Below are 18,515 nucleotides of genomic sequence, written 5' to 3'. Positions count from 1 at the left end.
ATAAGATGTGGGCCAGGACACAAAAAATAAGTCTGAAAAATAATGGCTCACACAACATAGTACTTGCCATGGAAATACCACATAGACTTTGGTTCAGCCAGAACGGGGCTGGTAAACTTATTAGCTTATTAGCTAATTATTATTATTAACTTATTAGCTAGTGATCTTGCTGGTTATTCCTAACCAGCAGTTTGGGATAACTCCTTCCTGAAAGGGTTGGATGAAAATTGAGAAAACATAGTTTTTGGCACAGAGAATCATGCAAGAATGTCCGGTTCCTGCCAGCCTTTCAGGACTGTCAACAGTGCGTGGGGGATGGGAGGAGTCAATCTCTCCAAAATGGCGTCAGTATCTTTTGGCTTTTCTCTAGAAGTAATGAAAACTCAAAAAACCACTCTGGCCTCTGAAAGCCAATGTATGTATGTATATGGTATGAACAGTGCTATCTCAATTGTTTATGGACTGTTTAACAGTAATTCATAGGCAAGCTGGCTCATGGCTGCTGCAAAAATCTCCAACTAGCATTGCTTCACTATATATAAAATTTATTGGATGAACTTTGGTTCGAAGTACACAAAACACTGCCTGTTCACAAGGTGTTTTCTAGGAAACCCTATGAAACAGTTCCTCTGAATATGAATGTGATCTCACCGGCACAAATCAAATGTCAAACCACACACGGACATGATACAAGTGGGGAGGGCCTAGAGGCACGTTTTATCTGCTGCCAAACTTTTTTCCCCTGCTTCATAAGAGTATGGGCCTTTAAAATGTGTGTGCTGCATATGTGGAATCCCTTGGAAGAAAATGTGAATGAGATTAACCCCCACCAGTTAGTTAATTCCTGGGAGTTCCTAGGTCAGCAGAGGCACACTTGTGTGCCAATGACCACAAGCACATGTACCCCAGCCATGAGAATTGGGTGTCCCCAGTGGAGAGAATCGAATGTGTCCATGTAACAGCAACTTGGAGGGTCCAGCATTACAAGGGGAGGGGAGTCAGAGAAGAAGAATGAGGCAAGGCAACATTTAACCAAGATGGGCTGAGGTGGTTCTCATTACTTCCCCCATCCACCCTCTCACCGTATTTGGAGAATGCTGTTCATTAACAGCCCTGTGCCTCTCTGTTGTCCTTTTAGGGAGCCACTGATGCCCTTTTGTACTCTAACCTGTTTCAGATGTTTGTGTGGCTCATTTCCCAGTATTATTATGAGTAACTCTTTAGTAGAGTTTTGAAGAAACATTCCTCTTCCGATCTAGATTGTGTTGAACAAGTCATTGACTTTTGATGTGTCATACTTTTTTTTTCCATGAGAAAGCCATAATTTTTATTTTTTTATTTTTAAAATTTTTACTGGAGTATAGTTGATTTATAATGTTGTGTTAGTTTCAGGCATACAGCAAAGTGAATCAATTATACATGTACAAATATCCACTGTTTTTAGATTCTTTTTCCATATAGGTCATTACAGAGTACTGAGTAGAGTTCACTGTGCTATACAGTAGGTCCATGTTGGTTACCTATTTTATATATAGTGGTGTATATATGTCAATGCCAGTCTCCCAATTTGTCCCTCCCCCCTTCCCCGTTGGTAACTATAAGTTTGTTTTCTACATCTGTGACTCTACTTCTGTTTTGTAGATAAGTTCATTTGTACAATTTTTTTAGATTCCACATATAAATGATATCATATGCTACTTGTCTTTCTGTGTTTGACTTACTTCATTCAGTATGACAATCTCTAGGTCCATCCATGTTGCTGCAAATGGCATTATTTCATTCATTTTTATGTCTGAGTAATATTCCATTGTATATATGTACCACCTCTTCTTTATCCATTCCTCTGTTGATGGACATTTAGGTTACATCCATGTCCTGGCTATTGTGAATAGTGCTGCAGTGAACATTGTGGTGCATGTATCTTTTTTGAATCATGGTTTTCTCCAGGCATATGCCTAGGAATGGGATTGCTGGATCATATGGTAGCTCTATTTTTAGTTTTTTAAGGACCCTCCATACTGTTCTCCATAGTGGCTGTACCAATTTACATTTCCACCAACAGTGTAGGAGGGTTCCCTTTTCTCCACACCCTCTCCAGCATTTATTGTTTATAGATTTTTTTTTGTTGATGGCCATTCTGACTGGTGTGAGGTGATACCTCACTGTAGTTTTTATTTGCATTTCTCTAATAGTGATGTTGAACATCTTTTCACATACTTTTTTCCCATCTGTATGTCTTCTTTGGAGAAATGTCTGTTTAGATCTTCTGCCCATTTTATGTCTGGATTTTTTGTTGTTGTTTTTTTTGGATAGTGAGCTGTTTGTATATTTTGAAGATTAATCCCTTGTCAGTTGCTTCATTTGCAAATATTTTCTCCCATCCTGAGGCTTGTCTTTTTGTTTTGTTTATGGTTTCCTTCACTGTGCAAAAGATTTTAAGTTTAATTAGGTCCCATTTGTTTATTTTTGTTTTTATTTTCATTACTCTTGGAGGTGGATCAAAAATGATCTTGCTGAAATTTATGTCAGAGAGTGTTCTGCCTATGTTTTCCTCTAAGAGTTTAAAAGTATCCAGCCTTACATTTAGATTTTTAATCCATTTTGAGTTTATTTTTGTGTATGGTGTTAGGGGATGTTCTAATTTCATTCTTTTACATGTAGCTGTCCAGTTTTCCCAGCACCAGTTTTTGAAGAGACTGTCTTTTCACCATTGTATATTCTTGCCTCTTTTGTCAGAGATTAGGTCATCATATGTGTGTGGGTTTATCTCTGGACTTTTTATCCTGTTCCATTGATCTACATTTCTGTTTTTGTGCAAGCACCATACTGTTTTGATTACTGTAACTTTGTAGTATAGTCTGAAGTCCAGGAGCCTGATCCCTCTAGCTCTGTTTTTCTTTCTCAAGAATGCTTTGGCTATTCAGGGTTTTTTGTGTTTCCATACAAATTGTAAAGTTTTTTGTTCTAATTGTGTGAAAAATGCTGTTGGTATTTTGATAGAGATTTCATTAAATCTGTAGATTGCTTTGTGTAGTACAGTCATTTTCACATTATTGATTCTTTCAATCCAAGAACATGGTATATCTCTCTATCTGTTTGTGTCATCTTTGATTTCTTTTAACAGTATCTTATAGTTTTCAGAGTACAGGTCTTCTGACTCCTTAGGTAGGTTTATTCCTAGGTATTTTATTCTTTTTGTTACGATGGTAAATGGGATGGTTTCCTTAATTTCTCTTTCTGATCTTTCATTGTTAGGTATAGGAATGCAAGAGATTTATGTGTATTAATTTTGTATCCTGCTACTTTACCAAACTCTCTCTCTGGAGAGTTGGGTTTGTTTTTGTTTTTGTTTTTTTGTTTTTTATCATAAATTGATGGTGAATTTTGTCAGAAGCTTTTTCTGGATCTATTGAGATGATCATATGGTTTTTATTCTTTAGTTTGTTAATGTGGTGTATCACATTGATTTCCATATATTGAAGAATCCCTCCATCCCTGGGAAAAATCTCACTTGATCATGGAGTATGATACATTTAATGTGTTGCTGGATTCAGTTTGCTAGTGTTTTGTTGAAGTCTTTTGTGTCTATGTTCATCAGTGATATTGGCCTGTAATTTTCTTTTTCTCATTATATCTTTGTCTGGTTTTGGTACTAGGGTGATGGTGGCCTCATAGAATGAACTTGGGAATGTTCCTTTCTCTGCAGTATTTTGGAAGAGTTTCAGAAGGATAGGTGTTAACTCTTCTCTAAACGTGTGATGGAACTCGGCTGTGAAGCCATCTGGTCCTGGACTTCAGTCTGTGGGAGTTTTTAAATCACAGTTTCAATTTCAGTAGTTGTGATTTGTCTGTTCATATTTGCTATTTCTTCCTGGTTCAGGCCCCTGCCCTTGAATGTAGGCTGGACCTTGTGATTTGCTCCTGACTAAGAAAATATGGCTAAAGTGATAGGACATAATTTCTAAGCTTAGGTTGTGGAAGACTGTGACTTTGGACTCTATTGCCTCCTTGGTTTGCCCACTTTGATGATGCAAACTGCCATGCTGGAGTGGCCCATGTGGCAAGGAAATGAGGAGGGTGGCCTCCAGCCAACAGCTAGCAAGGAACTGAGGCCCTTAGTCCAACAACCCACGAGGAATGGAATCTTGACAACCAACCAACCAAGGAGTGAACTGGAAAATAAATCCTGCCTCAAATGAAATGAGACACAGATGACTGTGGCCCCAGCTGGAACTTTGACTGCAGCCTTGTAAGCGACCTTGAAACAGAGAACCCAGACGAGTTTGCCTGAATTCTTGTTCACACAAACTGCGAAATAAGTTGTTTGAAATCACTGAGTTCTCAGGCAACTGTTGTCCAGCAATAAAAAGCAATACAAGTATCACCCTATTTCCAGTTTTAAAGACTAAAATAACTGGATAACTTACAATGCCTTTGGCCTTTTTAATTTTAAATATGTAGTTGGAGATACCAAAATGGAAATACAGTATGACATCAGAAATTCAAAATAATGATCACCCCTCAAATTTATCAGTGATTTATTCCAAGTATTGGGATGATAGGTGATTTTATTTACTCTTTGTACTTTTATGTATTTACTACACTTTCTGTAACTAACAAGTGTAAAATTATCATCAGAAGTTGATAATAAAATGTATCATTGAATGTATAAAGTATCCTGCTCCCCAAATGCAGTCAATATAAATCAAAGGAATGTCCTAAATAAAAATTCTTCACTGAATTAACTACATTTCAAACATGTTTCGACAAAAAACAAATTATTCTGACACTGATACTTAAAAGATACATTTTCAGAGGTGTGTGAGAGTAAGAGTAAGCAAAAGAATACACACAAAAGAATATACACTAAAGAAAGTACTAACAGGACTTCCCTGGTGGCACAGTGGATAAGAATCCACCTGCCAGTGCAGGGGAGACAGGCTCGAGCCCTGGTCCGGGAAGATCCCACATGCCATGGAGCAAGTAAGCCCATGAGCCACAACTGCTGAGCCTGTGATCTAGAGACTGTGACCCACAACTACTGAGTCCATGAGCCACAACTAATGAAGCCCGTGTGCCTAGAGCCGGTGCTCCGCAACAAGAGAAGACATCGCAAGGAAGAGTAGCCCCCACTCACCGCAACTAGAGAAAGCCCGAGTGCAGCAATGAAGACCTAATGCAGCCAAAAATAAATAAAATTAAATCTTTAAAAAAAAAAAAAAGAACTAATACGATTTGAAATATATTTGAGTGATAGAATCAAGGTAAATGCCTTGGACCACCTTATAAAGCTCTGTAGTCAAACTAACCAAAACTGAAGCAGGAAAAATGTACATCCTTCCTTGTATACTTTTATTAAAACTTTTTTGGTTAGGTCACATTATATATGCCTCCACATCTAAAATAAAATTTTTTTAAACGTCTTTATTGGGGTATAATTGCTTTACAATCGTGTGTGAGTTTCTACTTTATAACAAAGTGAATCAGTTATACATATACATATGTTCCCATATCTCTTCCCTCTTGCGTCTCCCTCCCTCCCACACTCCCTATAAAATAAATTTTTAAAACACTACACCATGCCATAGTCAGTGAAGAGTTCCAACATTTATCTACATATATTACCAATGAACTTAAGCAAAAAGTAGAATATTCAAAAGTTTCATTTCCATTAAGTCATTCAGGATACCTATCTGACAGCAAGAGGAATCAGGACTCTTTGACAGCTAACTGATGAAGCCACTTCCCAGGGGAACTCATGACACATCTTTTGATGGTCAGAGAGAAAATAGTGTTAAATATTAGCTGCCTCGAAGCAGACCGTCTTACTCAGTGAACCAATTTTAAAAGGTCACTACGTTTTTGGAAGGAGATAATTTGATGAGACATGAAACAATGGAAAATTAATCTAGCTATGGAACCCAAGACATTTCCAGCACTCCAGAGAAAAGTCTAAACCTATCTCAAGGTGAAGCTTGTGTCTCTGGAAAATGCAGATGTGGTGTGTTTCCCAAGACTTCGTGACCATGCCTTCCTTATGAAGTCACCATCTTAGGAGCACAGAGGCCCTGGTGTAATGGTGAGGTGTAGTGGGATGATTACTGGTCTCGGCAGGAAAATATTTATCTACTGGGTCATTTTTAGCTGTGTGAGCCTGGAGAAATAACAGCTTCTCTAGCTTTGTTTAAATTATCCGTAAAATTCAAATAGTACTTATCTACTATTTCAATGACTGGCTGGGAACCTCATATAAGATATATATTCATGTGAAGAGCTTTATAAACCAAAACCGACTTTAAAAAATCAATCTGGGCATAATCAAGAACCTAAAAAAGCAAAAGGTTACCCATGAGAAAGAATTCTAAATTAATCCATGATCAGATAAAGTTTATACTTTATATCTCAAGACATTGCTTCAAACCGATTCTGTTCCTCCGAATTCACTGGTCAGCTCTCAAGCAGGTATTTTGTGACTCAATTGGTGACCAGATCCCACATCCACTGACTGGTTACTTTTGAAACAAACTTTTCTACACTAGGAATCAAAAACATAACCATGTACATTTTTCTACCTACTTAATCCTTCTTTCAGAAATGTAGTTTTTATGGTAATCCATTTTTAAGTCATGCCCACAGCCAGATCTAATAGGCATATATCAACGAATCATTTTCCTGAGATTTCTGTCTTATTGAAAAGCCAAGCACACACTTCAGCCTCATTGGAGCTTTGAAGCACAACCAATCCCAGCTGAAATGCAGGCCCTTCCACACTCCCCCACCCTATGAGATGACTATTATTGCTTTCTTCATGGAGATTCAACTACAAGCACAATAAAAATCAACAGACTTGGAACAGCTGAGACTAATTTTTAATGAAATGCTGAGGCCACCAAAATTCACATTCTTGCAACCCTTAGACAATGCCCCAAAATATGTCCCTCTTGGTCATACATCTTTTCCTGTGCTCTCAGCCCTAATGCTCTAGCCTTCCACCAACCTGATCCAAACACCTATCCACAGTGTGCCTTCCTCCCAAACCCTTTTCTCTGGGTACCCTAAAACTTGATTCCATCCTACCCCCTCTGCTTCTCCCCACTGCTTCAATCCCTTGCTCTTCCCGTTGAGCCTGACTGAAAAAACCCCAGCTCCTAACTCTTTTTTTTTTTTTTAAGAAAGTCTTATCAATTTCCTCAAAAGAAAATTTGCTGGAATTTGGCTTGAGATTATATTAGATTTGCAGATTAATTGGAGGATAATTGACATCTTAACAATATTAACTCTTCTGATCCATAAATATAGCATCTCTCCACTTTTTGTTTTACATTTTTCTCAATGTTCTGTAGTTTGTGTACAATTTTTGTACGTTTTGTTAAATGTATCCCTAAGTACTTTAGTTTTTTGCTATTATAATTTGTATTGTTTTTCAGCTTCCAACAGCTACTATTAGTATGTAGAAATACAACTGATTTTTCCATATTTACTTTATATACAGGGACCTTGCTAAAGTCACCTGTAGCTTTTTTGTAAATTCCATAGGATATTCTATGTGGACAATGTTGTCACCTGAGAATTAAAATAATTTCATTCCTCTTTGCCAATCTATACATCTTTTATTCTTTTACTACCCTTTTGTACTGGACTTAGCTTCCAGTAAGATGTCGAATGGGAGTGGTGAGAGAGAACATCTTTGCCTCATTTATGACCTTAGAGGGAAAGCAATCAATCTTTCACCATTAAGTATAATGTTAGCTGTTCTTTATCAGGTTGAGAAAGTTCTTTTCCACTCCTGCATTGCTGAAACATTTGTTCTCATGAGTGATTTTTGAAGATTGTCAAATGATTTTTCTGCATCTGTTGAGGTTATCATACAATTTTTCTTATTTTTTAGTTGGTTAATATAGTGAAAAAAAAGTGCTTAGTTTTCTAATGTTAGTCCAACCTAACTTTCCTGGGATAAACTCTATTTGGTCATTGTATTAGTCTTCTAGGACTGGCATAACAGAATAGCACAGACTGGATGGTTTAAAGAACAGAAATTTATTTCCTCACAAGATCAAGATGCTAGTAGGGTTGGTTTCTGGTGAGACTTTTCTTCTTGGCTTGCTGATGGTCCTTCTTGCTGAATCTCACATGGTCTCTCCTCTGTGCATGTGCAGAGAGAGAGAGAGAGAGAGAGAGAGAGAGATCTTTCATGTCTCTAGGGCTCCATCTTTATGATATCATTTAACCTTAGTTATCTCTTTAAAGGTCTTATCTCCAACTACATTACATTGGGGGTTAGGGCTTCAACCTATGAATTTGGGGGGAAAACAATTCAGTCCATAACTGTCATGATGTATTTTTCTTATCATATACTGCTGTATTTAATTTGATAATTTTTAAAGGATTGTTGTGCCGACATTCATAAGAAATACTGAAAGTTTTCTTTTCTTATAATGCCTTTGACTTTGGTATCAATGTGATGCCTCATAGAATGAATTGTGAAGTGTTTCTTCCTTTTCTATTTTCTAGAAGGATTTTTGTAAATTTGTTTTTGTTTTGTTTTTTTTCCTTTAAATGCTAGAATTCACCAAAGAATACAACTGGTACTGGAGTTTTCTTTTGGGTAAAGTTTTTTTTTTAATTAGAGTATAATTGATTTGCAATATCATGTTTCACGTGTACAGTACAGAGATTCAGCTTTATATCTATATAGATCTGTATCTATATATACTTTTTTAGATTCTTCTCCCTCATAGGTTATTACAAATATTGAGTATAGTTCTCTGTGCTATACAGTAGGTCCTAGTTGGTTATCTATTTTATATATAGTCGTGTGTATATGTTAATCCCAACCTCCTATTTTATTCCTCCCCTCCCTCTTCCCCTTTGGTAACCAAAATTTTGTTTTCTATTCTGTGAGTCTCTTTCTGTTTTGGAAATAAGTTCATCTGTATATTTTTTATTTTTTAGATTCCACATATAAGGGATATCATATGAGATTTGTCTTACTCTGTATGGCTTACTTCACTTAGTGTGATAATCTCTAAGTCCAACCATGTTTCTACAAATGGCATTATTTCATTATTTTTTATGGCTGAGTAGTATTCCACTGTATATATGTACCACATCTTCCTTATCCATTCATCTGTCGATGGACACTTAGATTGCTTCCATGTCTTGGCTATTGTAAATAGTGCTGCAATGAAAAATGGGGTGCATGTATCCTTTCAAATTATGGTTTTCTCTGGATACATGTCCTGGAGTGGGATTGCAGGATCATATGGTAGCTCTATATTTAGTTTTTAGAGGATACTCTATACTGTTATCCATAGTAGCTCTACCAATTTACATTCCTACTAACAGTATAGGAGGGTTCCTTTTTCTCCACACCCTCTTCAGCATTTATTATTTGTGGCCATTTTGATGATGGGCATTCTGACTGGTGTGAGGTGATACCTCATTGTAGTTTTGATTTGCATTTCTCTAATAATTAGCGATGTTGAGCATTTTCTCATGTGCCTGTTGGCCATCTGTGTGTCTTCTTTGGAGAAATGTCTATATAGACATTCTGCCCATTGTTTTATTGGGTTGTTTTTTTGTTTTTTTATTTTGATATTGAGCTATATGAGCTGTTTAGGTATTTTGGAAATTAATCCCTTGTTGGTTGCATCGTTTGCAAAAATTTTCTCCCATTCTGTAGGTTTTCTTTTCTTTTTATGGTTTGCTTTGCTGTGCAAAAGATTTTAAGTTTAATTAGGTCTCATTTATTTATCTTTGTTTTTGTTTCCATTACTCTGGGGGATGGATCCAAAAAGATATTTCTGCGATTTGTGTCAAAGAGTGTTTGCCGGGTTTCCCTGGTGGCACAGTTGTTAAGAATCTGCCTGCCAATGCAGGGAACATGGGTTTGAACTCTGGTCTGGGAAGATCCCACATGCTGCAGAGCAACCAAGCCCGTGCACCACAACTACTGAGCCTGCATGCTGCAACTACTGAAGCCCACATGCCTAGAACCCATGCTGTGCAAAGAGAGGCCACTGCAATGAGAAGCCCATGCACCACAACGAAGAGTAGCCCCCACTCACCACAACTAGAGAAAGCCTGTGCACAGCAATGAAGACCCAATGCAGCCAAAAATAAATAAATTTATTTATTTAAAAAAAAGGTGGAGGAGAACTCTCCACCTTCCTTATTAGAAAAAAAAAAGTGTTTGCCTATGTTTTCCTCTAGGAGTTTTATAGTATCAGGTTTACATTTAAATCTTTCCTCCAATTTGAGTTTATTTTTGTGAATTATGTTAGAGAATATTCTAATTTCATTCTTTTACATGTAGCTGTCCAGTTTTCCCAGCACACACTTTTTGAAGAGACTGTCTTTGCTCCATTGTATATTATTGCCTCCTTTGTTGTAGATTAATTGGCCATAGGTATGTTGGTTCATTTCTGGGCTTTCTATCCTCTTCCATTAATCTATATTTCTGTTTTTGTGCCAGTACTATACTGTTTTGATTACTGTAACATTGCAGTATAGTCTGAAGTCAGGGAGCCTGATTCCTCCAGCTCTGTTTTTCTTTCTCAAGATTGCTTTGGCTATACGAGGTCTTTTGGGTTTCCATATAAATCTAAAACTTTTTTATTCTAATTCTGTGAAAAATACCATTGGTAATTTGATAGAGATTGCATTGAATCTATAGATTGCCTTGGATAGTATAGTCATTTTGACAATATTGATTCTTCCAATCCAAGAACACAGTATATCTTTCCATCTGTTTGTATCACATTTGATTTCTTTCATCAGCATTTTATAGTGTGCGGAGTACAGATTTTTTGCCTCCTTAGGTAGGTACAGATTTTTTGTCTCCTAGGCATTTTATTCTTTTTGATGAAATGGTAAATGAGATTGTTTCCTTAATTTCTCTTTCTGATCTTTTGTTTTTATTGTATAGAATTGCAAGAGATTTGTTTATTAATTTTGTATCCTGCGACTTTACCAAATTCATTGATGAGTTCTAGTAGCTTTCTGGTAGTGTCTTTAGGATTTTCTATAAATAGTATCATGTCATCTGCAGACAGTGACAGTTTTACTTCTTCTTTTCCAATTTGGGTTCCTTTTATTTCTTTTTCTTCTCTGATTGCTGTGGCTAGGACTTCCAAAACTATGTTGAATAAAAGTGGTGTGAGTGGACAGTCTTGTCCTGTTCCTGATCTTAAAGGAAATGCTTTCACCTTTTCACCATTGAGTATAATGGAAGCTGTGGGTTTGTAGTATATGGTCTTTATAATGTCGAGTATGTTCTCTCTATGCCCACTTTCTGGAGAGTTTTTATCATAAATGTATGTCAAATTTTATCAACAGTTTTTTCTGCATCTATTGAGATGATCATATATGGTTTGTATACTTCAATCTGTTATTGTGGTGTAGCACATTGATTGATGTATGGATATTGAAAAATCTTTGCATCCCTGGGATAAATCCCACTTGATCATGGTGTATGATCCTTTTAATGTATTGTTGGGTTTGGCTTGCCAGTATTTTATTGAGGATTTTTGCGTCTATGTTCATCAGTGTTATTGGCCTGTAATTTTCTTTTTTTTGTGGTATCTTTGTCTGGTTTTGGTATCAGGGTAATGGCGGCCTTTTAGAAAGAGTATGGAAGTGTTCCTTCTGCAATTTTTTGGAATAGTTTCAGAAGGATAAGTGTTAACTCTTTTCCAAATGTTTGATAGAATATATAGGGTCTTGTTTTTGTATCCATTTAGCCAGTCTGTCTTTTGTTTGCAGCATTGAATCCATTTACATTTAAGGTAATTATTGATACGTATGTTCTTATTGTGATATTAATTGTTTTGGATTTGTTTTTTAGGTCTTTTTTCTTCCTTTTCACTTTTGTTCTCTTGTGATTTGATGACTATCATTAGTGTTGTGTTTGGATTCCTTTTTCTTTTTTGTGTATATATCTGTTATAGATTTTTGGCTTGCAGTTACCATGAGGTTTTGGTATAGCAATCTATATGTATATGACTGTTTTAATTTATTCATCTTTTTAAAAATTTATTTAGTTATTTATTTTTGGCTGTGTTGGGTCTTCGCTGCTGTGCATGGGCTTTCTCTAGTTGCGGCGAGCGGGGGCTACTCTTCATTGTGGTGCACGGGCTTCTCATTGCTGTGTTTTCTCTTGTTGCACAGCACGGGCTCTAGACATGTGGGCTTCAGTAGTTGTAGCTCACGGGCTCTAGAGCGCAGGCTCAATAGTTGTGGTGCATGGGTTTAGTTGCTCCGCAGCATGTGAGATCTTCCCAGACCAGGGCTTGAACCTGGGTCCCCTGCATTGGAAGGCAGATTCTTAACCACTGCACTACCAGGGAAGCTCCCTAACTTGCTCATCTCTTAATTTCGAATGATTTCAAATATCCTGCATTTGTACTCTCAGAATTACTGGTTTTGATATATTTGTGTGTGGATGATTTCCCACCTTTACTGTATGTTTGCCTTTACCAGTGAGCTTTCCCATTTTGTAATTTCCTCCTTTCTAGTTGTGGCCTTTTCTTTTCTGCCTGAAGAAGTTCCTTTAGCATTCCTTGTAAAGCTGGTTTGGTGGTGCTGAATTCTTTCAGTTCTTGCTTGTCTGTAAACCTCTTGATTTCAGCTCTTAACTTTCAATTAACCTTCTGCCCCCTCTGTTCCTACACCCAGCTGCACTCTGTAGGTCAGGGTAACTACAGTCCCCTGGTCTCAGCTATTTCAAACCTTTTCGGCTCAACTCAAACACCATAACCTATGACCTTTTCCTTAACTCCAGGCAGGACACCCTGGCTTCTAATTTGCTGAGAGAAATAAGTCAGTGCAGTTAGGTAATGTAACTCCCTTAACTTCTCTTTTTCCATCTTTTCTTCCCTTCCAGTTTTATTGTGATATAACTGATGTACAGAACTGTGTAAGTTTAAAGGGTATCTCTTTTCCCACCTTAACCACCCTTTCTTTTGGTCCTTCATTATCGAAAGGCCTGTCCCTCCCCATGGGACCAATTCCTCCAGCCTGACATCTGGAGAAGACATTGAAAGTGAGGCGATAAACAGGCAGTCCTGTAGTAGCACAAGTGAGAGGTAACAAGGGCCAGAACTAAATTCAAATTTTCAGAGAACACCTAAGCAGGGAGATAATCACATATAACTGCTGGCACAGGTGTGTGTGTGTTCTCACATAACTGGGAGCAGAGGAGAAAGAAAGAGTGTAGAACAGTGATCTCTAAGTTCAGATGTGGCATGAAAACAAGATGTCTGTTTTACATTTCACCTAAGAGGAGGGGGAGGAAATCAACCTCCATGGACATATTACAGACCAACAGTAACATGTGCCCTATGGTGGCACCCACAGCATCCTCTGTGTCTGTGTCCCCAGGTGACAGGTGGACACAGTGGTTCTCGCAGCATGTGTGGTAGACTGCACTTTATCTGTGTCAAGCAGGGTGAATGAACACATTTTATCATCTCTTTTTAACAAAACAATCTTTACCAAATGTGGCTTAAACAGATCCCTGCAAATAAACTATGGATTTAAGACACTTAGAATGCAAGAAACAAAGAAGAAAAAAGCAGAGAAGACACTCCTAGAACAAGCCCCCCCCAGTCACATCATGAGTTAAACCAGGGAGGGTCTCATCAGATTTGACAAGATTTGGACCAAAAAGTTGTCAAGACTATTTGAAATAAGTATATATTCCTACACCAGTGTTGTTAAGTGTAAATCTGACACTAAGATTATATTGAACCTTGAGAAATTAGCTAATGATAATATATGCAAAAAATATCTGATAAACACATTGGAAGAGTTTGCTCAGAAAATTCTTATTGCTGGAAATATGCTGTCAAAGAAGTAGGGAACCCACTGGCAGAAAAGATAGAGTCTATAAGGCTGTGGCAACTGAAATTCCTGGTCTTTGCCCTGGGGCAAAAGTCGCTCTTTTAGGGTGAGGAACTTTTAAAAGAATATTTTATCTGAGGATAACTTTTGAAAACTTTTAATCTCTTTTTATTCTCATCTCCTATGCAGTCTTTAATTTCAAATAATGGGGTACAATAAAAGTGTGGGTAAATGAATATGAAATTGCTTTGAACACATTTTGCTTTGCATGCTTTTTTTTTAACATCTTTCTTATTAGAGTATAATTGCTTTACAATGGTGTGTTAGTTTCTGCTGTATAACAAAGTGAATCAGATATATATATATAACAAAGTGAATCATATATATATATATACACACACACACACACACACACACACACACACACACACATACACATATCCCCGTATCTCCTCCCTCTTGCATCTCCCTCCCACCCTCCCTATCCCACCTCTCTAGGTGGACACAAAGCACGGAGCTGATCTCCCTGTGCTATGTGGCTGCTTCCCACTAGCTATCTATTTTACATTTGGTAGTGTGTATATGTCCATGCCACTCTCTCACTTCATCCCAGCTTACCCTTCCCCCTCCCCATGTCCTCAAGTCCATTCTCTACGTCAGCATCTTTAATTCTGTCCTGCCCCTAGGTTCTTCAGAACCTTTTTTTTTTTTCTTAGATTCCATATATATGTGTTAGCATACAGTATTTGTTTTTCTCTTTCTGACTTACTTCACTCTATCCTGTTCCTTTGATCTATATTTATGTTTTTGTGCCAGTACCATAGTGTCTTGATTACTGTAGCTTTGTAGTATAGTCTGAAGTCAGGGTGCCTTGCATGTGTTCTTAATTTAGCACATAGGAAGCAGAAGCCAGAAAGATTCCATATGTTTGCTGTCGTTTATCCTGACAAGATATTCAACATCTCCATTGCACCAAAATTATATGAAGTCAACCAAAGTTGTACAGTTGGGCAGGGTAGGTCAGATACTTCACAAAGCCATACAACTCATCTATGACTCTATTCACATCCAAGTAGATTTTGGTGACCATCAAGTTAACCCCTAACAAGACTCAAGGAAACCTAGTTACTAAAGTACTGAGACAAATTTAGTGTCCTTGCCTTCTTCATGGCCCCCAGAGGTAAGTTCCCGGCCAGGCGGCCACCTCATGAGACACACACAGTAGCTTGGGCACTTGCAAACGTATGGTTGGTGCTATCAGATCACTTGTTTGACAAAAAAGCACAAGCATTTCAAACCACGTTGTCCAAAAAGGAGTAAATGACTGTACCTCATCCCGATTTCCCTTGTTGCAAATACGTGAAGCAAGCTTAAAAAATGATCAAAAAGGAAACAAGATCCTTTCCCTGCCTCTCTTCCTTTTCATTGTTTTACGGGTCAAACCCCAGCAGCCAACAGGGCACTTCCAAGCCCCTCCACCCTTATTTGCCATAAAAGGAACCAGATCTGAGATTTGTCCAGGCCCATCCCCTTCTGCACTCCATTTTTTCATGAGAATTAGTATTTATTTTTAAGGCAAAAAAATCGACTCCATGATTCAGCTGCCTTAACGCTTAAGAACCGTTCAATTAATTAAACAAGGAGGCCTTTAGATCCAAGTGGCTCTAATGCCTCAGGGGCCTAGGAAAACAAAAACCAAAATCTAGTTCTGTAAATGCCTCGAGGTTATGAAATCAAAGCCTAAGGACAGCCAATCACAAACAGTCAACTGGGCTCTAAGTGACAGCCATTCAATAATTTCCTGGCTCTGCCTCTGCTTTTTCTCCTGTTGGTGGACTCCTAACCACTTCCGGTTTGGCGCTGCCTGATTGGAACTGGATTTTGCTCAAGTAAACTCTTAGAATTCTTTAATAAAAATTTTAATTTAAGAATAGTTGATTTACAATGTTGTGTTAATTTCTGCTATACAGCAAAGTGATTCCGTTTTATATATATATTCTTTTTCATATTCTTTTCCATTATGGTTTATCACAGGATATTAAATATAGTTCCCTGTGCTGTACAGAACCTTGTTTATCCACCATATATATAATAGTTTGTATCAGTTAACCCCACCCTCCCCTTCCACTTGGCAACCACAGGGTCTGTTCTCTATGTCTGTGTCTGTTTCGTAGAGCTCCTAAAAATTCTTAGTATGCCTCAGTTTATCTTCTAACAGAGCCAATCTTTAAGATGTTTAGCATTGCGATTCATTCCAATGTCATGTTTTTAAAATAAAAAGTAGGAAAGAAAACAAAAAAGAAAGAAAGACAAAAAGAAAAGAGAAGGAACTGTGTAGCGAAGAGGAGGGAAACTTCCAGGAGGACCTCAGAAGTCAGCCTGAGGCTCTGGGAAACAAACATTCAAGAGGAAACAAATATCAGGCATCAAAGTGTGAAAAGCTCCCCAGGAGGACAATTGCTGGTAGCTGGAAGCAGTTCCTTAGGACTCTCGAAGTATCTTTCACCACTTCCTACTACAAAAAGCAAATTCCCTAGCTCTTTATCAGGGGCAGCATTCAAATGAGCCCAGATAAAATTATTCCCTTAAATTTGTCTTTGAAGTGGAAATGTGATCCTATGCAAAGCACCAAAGGAGTAACAGCAATTTCAGCTGCCTTCTCAGATGAGGTGTTTACAATCAAACGCATGAATTACAGCAAGTGGTCCCATAGGTTAGAATCACCCTTCCCATCAAGGGCATGCACTTGAGACCCATGCTTTGAGAAAGGAGTCACTTAAAAGCGGCACCTAATTTCTGTCTCCGGAGACTCCAGGCCCTTCAATTCAACGCTGGCCTCCATGAAAAAGACCACGTGGGGAAAACACAAGACTATCTTAACTAACTCCTGAACCCAAATGCCACCAATGCCGTGTGCTGAAATGAATTTACAAAGTCACAGGGAGAACTGTGACCGGTCATACCCAAAGGAACCATCATCTGCCATTCTTCTAATTATATTTGATGCCATTTTTATATTTAAGAAAATTTTATCATTTGATTTTTAAATGTACACAGGAGGGAATGTAACTACATTACCCTGTCATACATCCCCTGGTTTCAGTTCATGTTTTTTAGTGATTTAGTTATTAGCTTTTTCCCCTTGAATATAAGAGCGCCTCAGTGTCACCAACAGAGGCTGGCACATGGTTGGTACATATTAAAAATATTTATAGAATGGTTAATGTTATTTTATCATTTCTTATGTATTATATCCCTGTGTTTTTTGTCCCCCAAACTTAGCCTGTCACACTGTTAGTAAAGAGAGATCGTCCATATAAGCTTTATTTAGAGCAAACAGAAAAAGTTCACTTTAAATAATCAGGTATGCCATATGTTCAAGTGAATATGTTTTATTAAATGCATACTAATATCTTCCTATAGTATGTGAGTATACATAATAAATTAAAAGGTTTATATTAAATATAGATATAATACCAGAACATGATTACTTCAGATGAGAAAATCAAAATAAACCCATTTTTAAGTCTCGTTTGGTCACTCCAAATGGATATTTGCTCATAAAAAAATACACTGACTTTTTCTCCCTGGGGAAAAAAATTAATTCCATAGCAATGTAGTTAAGGGACATGTTTTATTTCATAGCTTTTCTGCAAGCAAACTTGCTTTGATACAAAATGAGTTCAATGGTACAGGTGCTACTGTCCACTCAAGCAAAAGAAAACCTCACATTTACATGAATGCACTTTATGATGATATTCTTACAGGATAAGAGGGCTCACGTCCAGGACGCCTCTGGCCTCAGGTGAAGCCATGGCACAGAAACGCGCAAGAGTCTGGGAATCTCAGAGCATGGGCAGGTGCAGAAAGGAACTTTCTGTGAGTTCTCCGTCAGGTACAAGGTTAAGAACTGCGGCGGGTGTGTTTGTCTTTTTGCCCCCCATCTTGCAGTTTACACTTAGATCATCTTGGAATAGATCGCTGTGGGTGTCTTTTGGCTTTTCAGAGTTTCCAGAGAAGCAAGAAGGTGTCCTGAGGTATCCTTCATGTTAGCTCCCAGTGGAGGGCTGGCTGTCGGGAAGTCGTGGACTTACCTGCAGGTATAGTGATCTCAGGTGTGCTCCACACGCTCAGTGCAGAAACGTTAGTGCCTATCAAACTCTCTCCCCCCTCATGGAGGATGTGACTAAAACCCCAGACTATCTGACCCAAATTATACAGATAAAAGAAAAAGACAAATACACAAATAAGGCCATCTGCAGAACTTTAAACTCACCTCTTGCATTATTTCACAATAGTCTCTACATCATATGTTACATCTTTCAGACTTAAATAGTAAAGGCTTTAGGAAGGACAGTGGTAGAACCAACTGCACTATCTCTTGGAGGACTTGTCCAATTTGCTGGCAGGTGATTTCCTCTGGGGTGTGGGGATTTTGGAAGGCTTGGCTGCGGACGGCCGAGAATCTGCTCGGGGCGTAGGCCTGTGTGTCTGGGGGACAGTCTCCACGTCGGAGCACACAGACTGGATTTCCGAGATGTCAAAGTCTGATGCATCACTGCCTCGGCGGCTGCTGGCCCGGCTACCAGCTTTGCTGCCAGCTCGGCTTCCTGGTCGGCTGTGGGTCTTCTTGGGATCTGAGGAGAGAGGGCAGAGATGGGTCACCCTTCCTA

At 38.2% G+C, this 18,515-nt stretch overlaps 1 protein-coding gene across 6 annotated transcripts in view; it reads right to left on the bottom strand.

The window, feature by feature from the left end:
• Positions 1-17,457: 17,457 nt before the first annotated feature.
• Positions 17,458-18,515, bottom strand: part of DST (dystonin) — a 496,183-nt gene continuing 495,125 nt past the window's right edge. For all 6 annotated transcript variants that reach the window (XM_060308075.1, XM_060308076.1, XM_030841045.2 and 3 more), the window contains one exon: positions 17,458-18,479. In XM_060308075.1, the coding sequence (XP_060164058.1) occupies positions 18,217-18,479 (263 nt within the window). In that variant the 3' untranslated portion in view covers positions 17,458-18,216. The remainder of the gene's footprint in view (positions 18,480-18,515) is intronic.

This window comes from Globicephala melas, chromosome 11 (genome assembly GCF_963455315.2).
Source record: "Globicephala melas chromosome 11, mGloMel1.2, whole genome shotgun sequence".
NCBI lineage: Eukaryota > Metazoa > Chordata > Mammalia > Artiodactyla > Delphinidae > Globicephala > Globicephala melas.
This window is presented reverse-complemented; position numbering and strand designations above follow the sequence as displayed.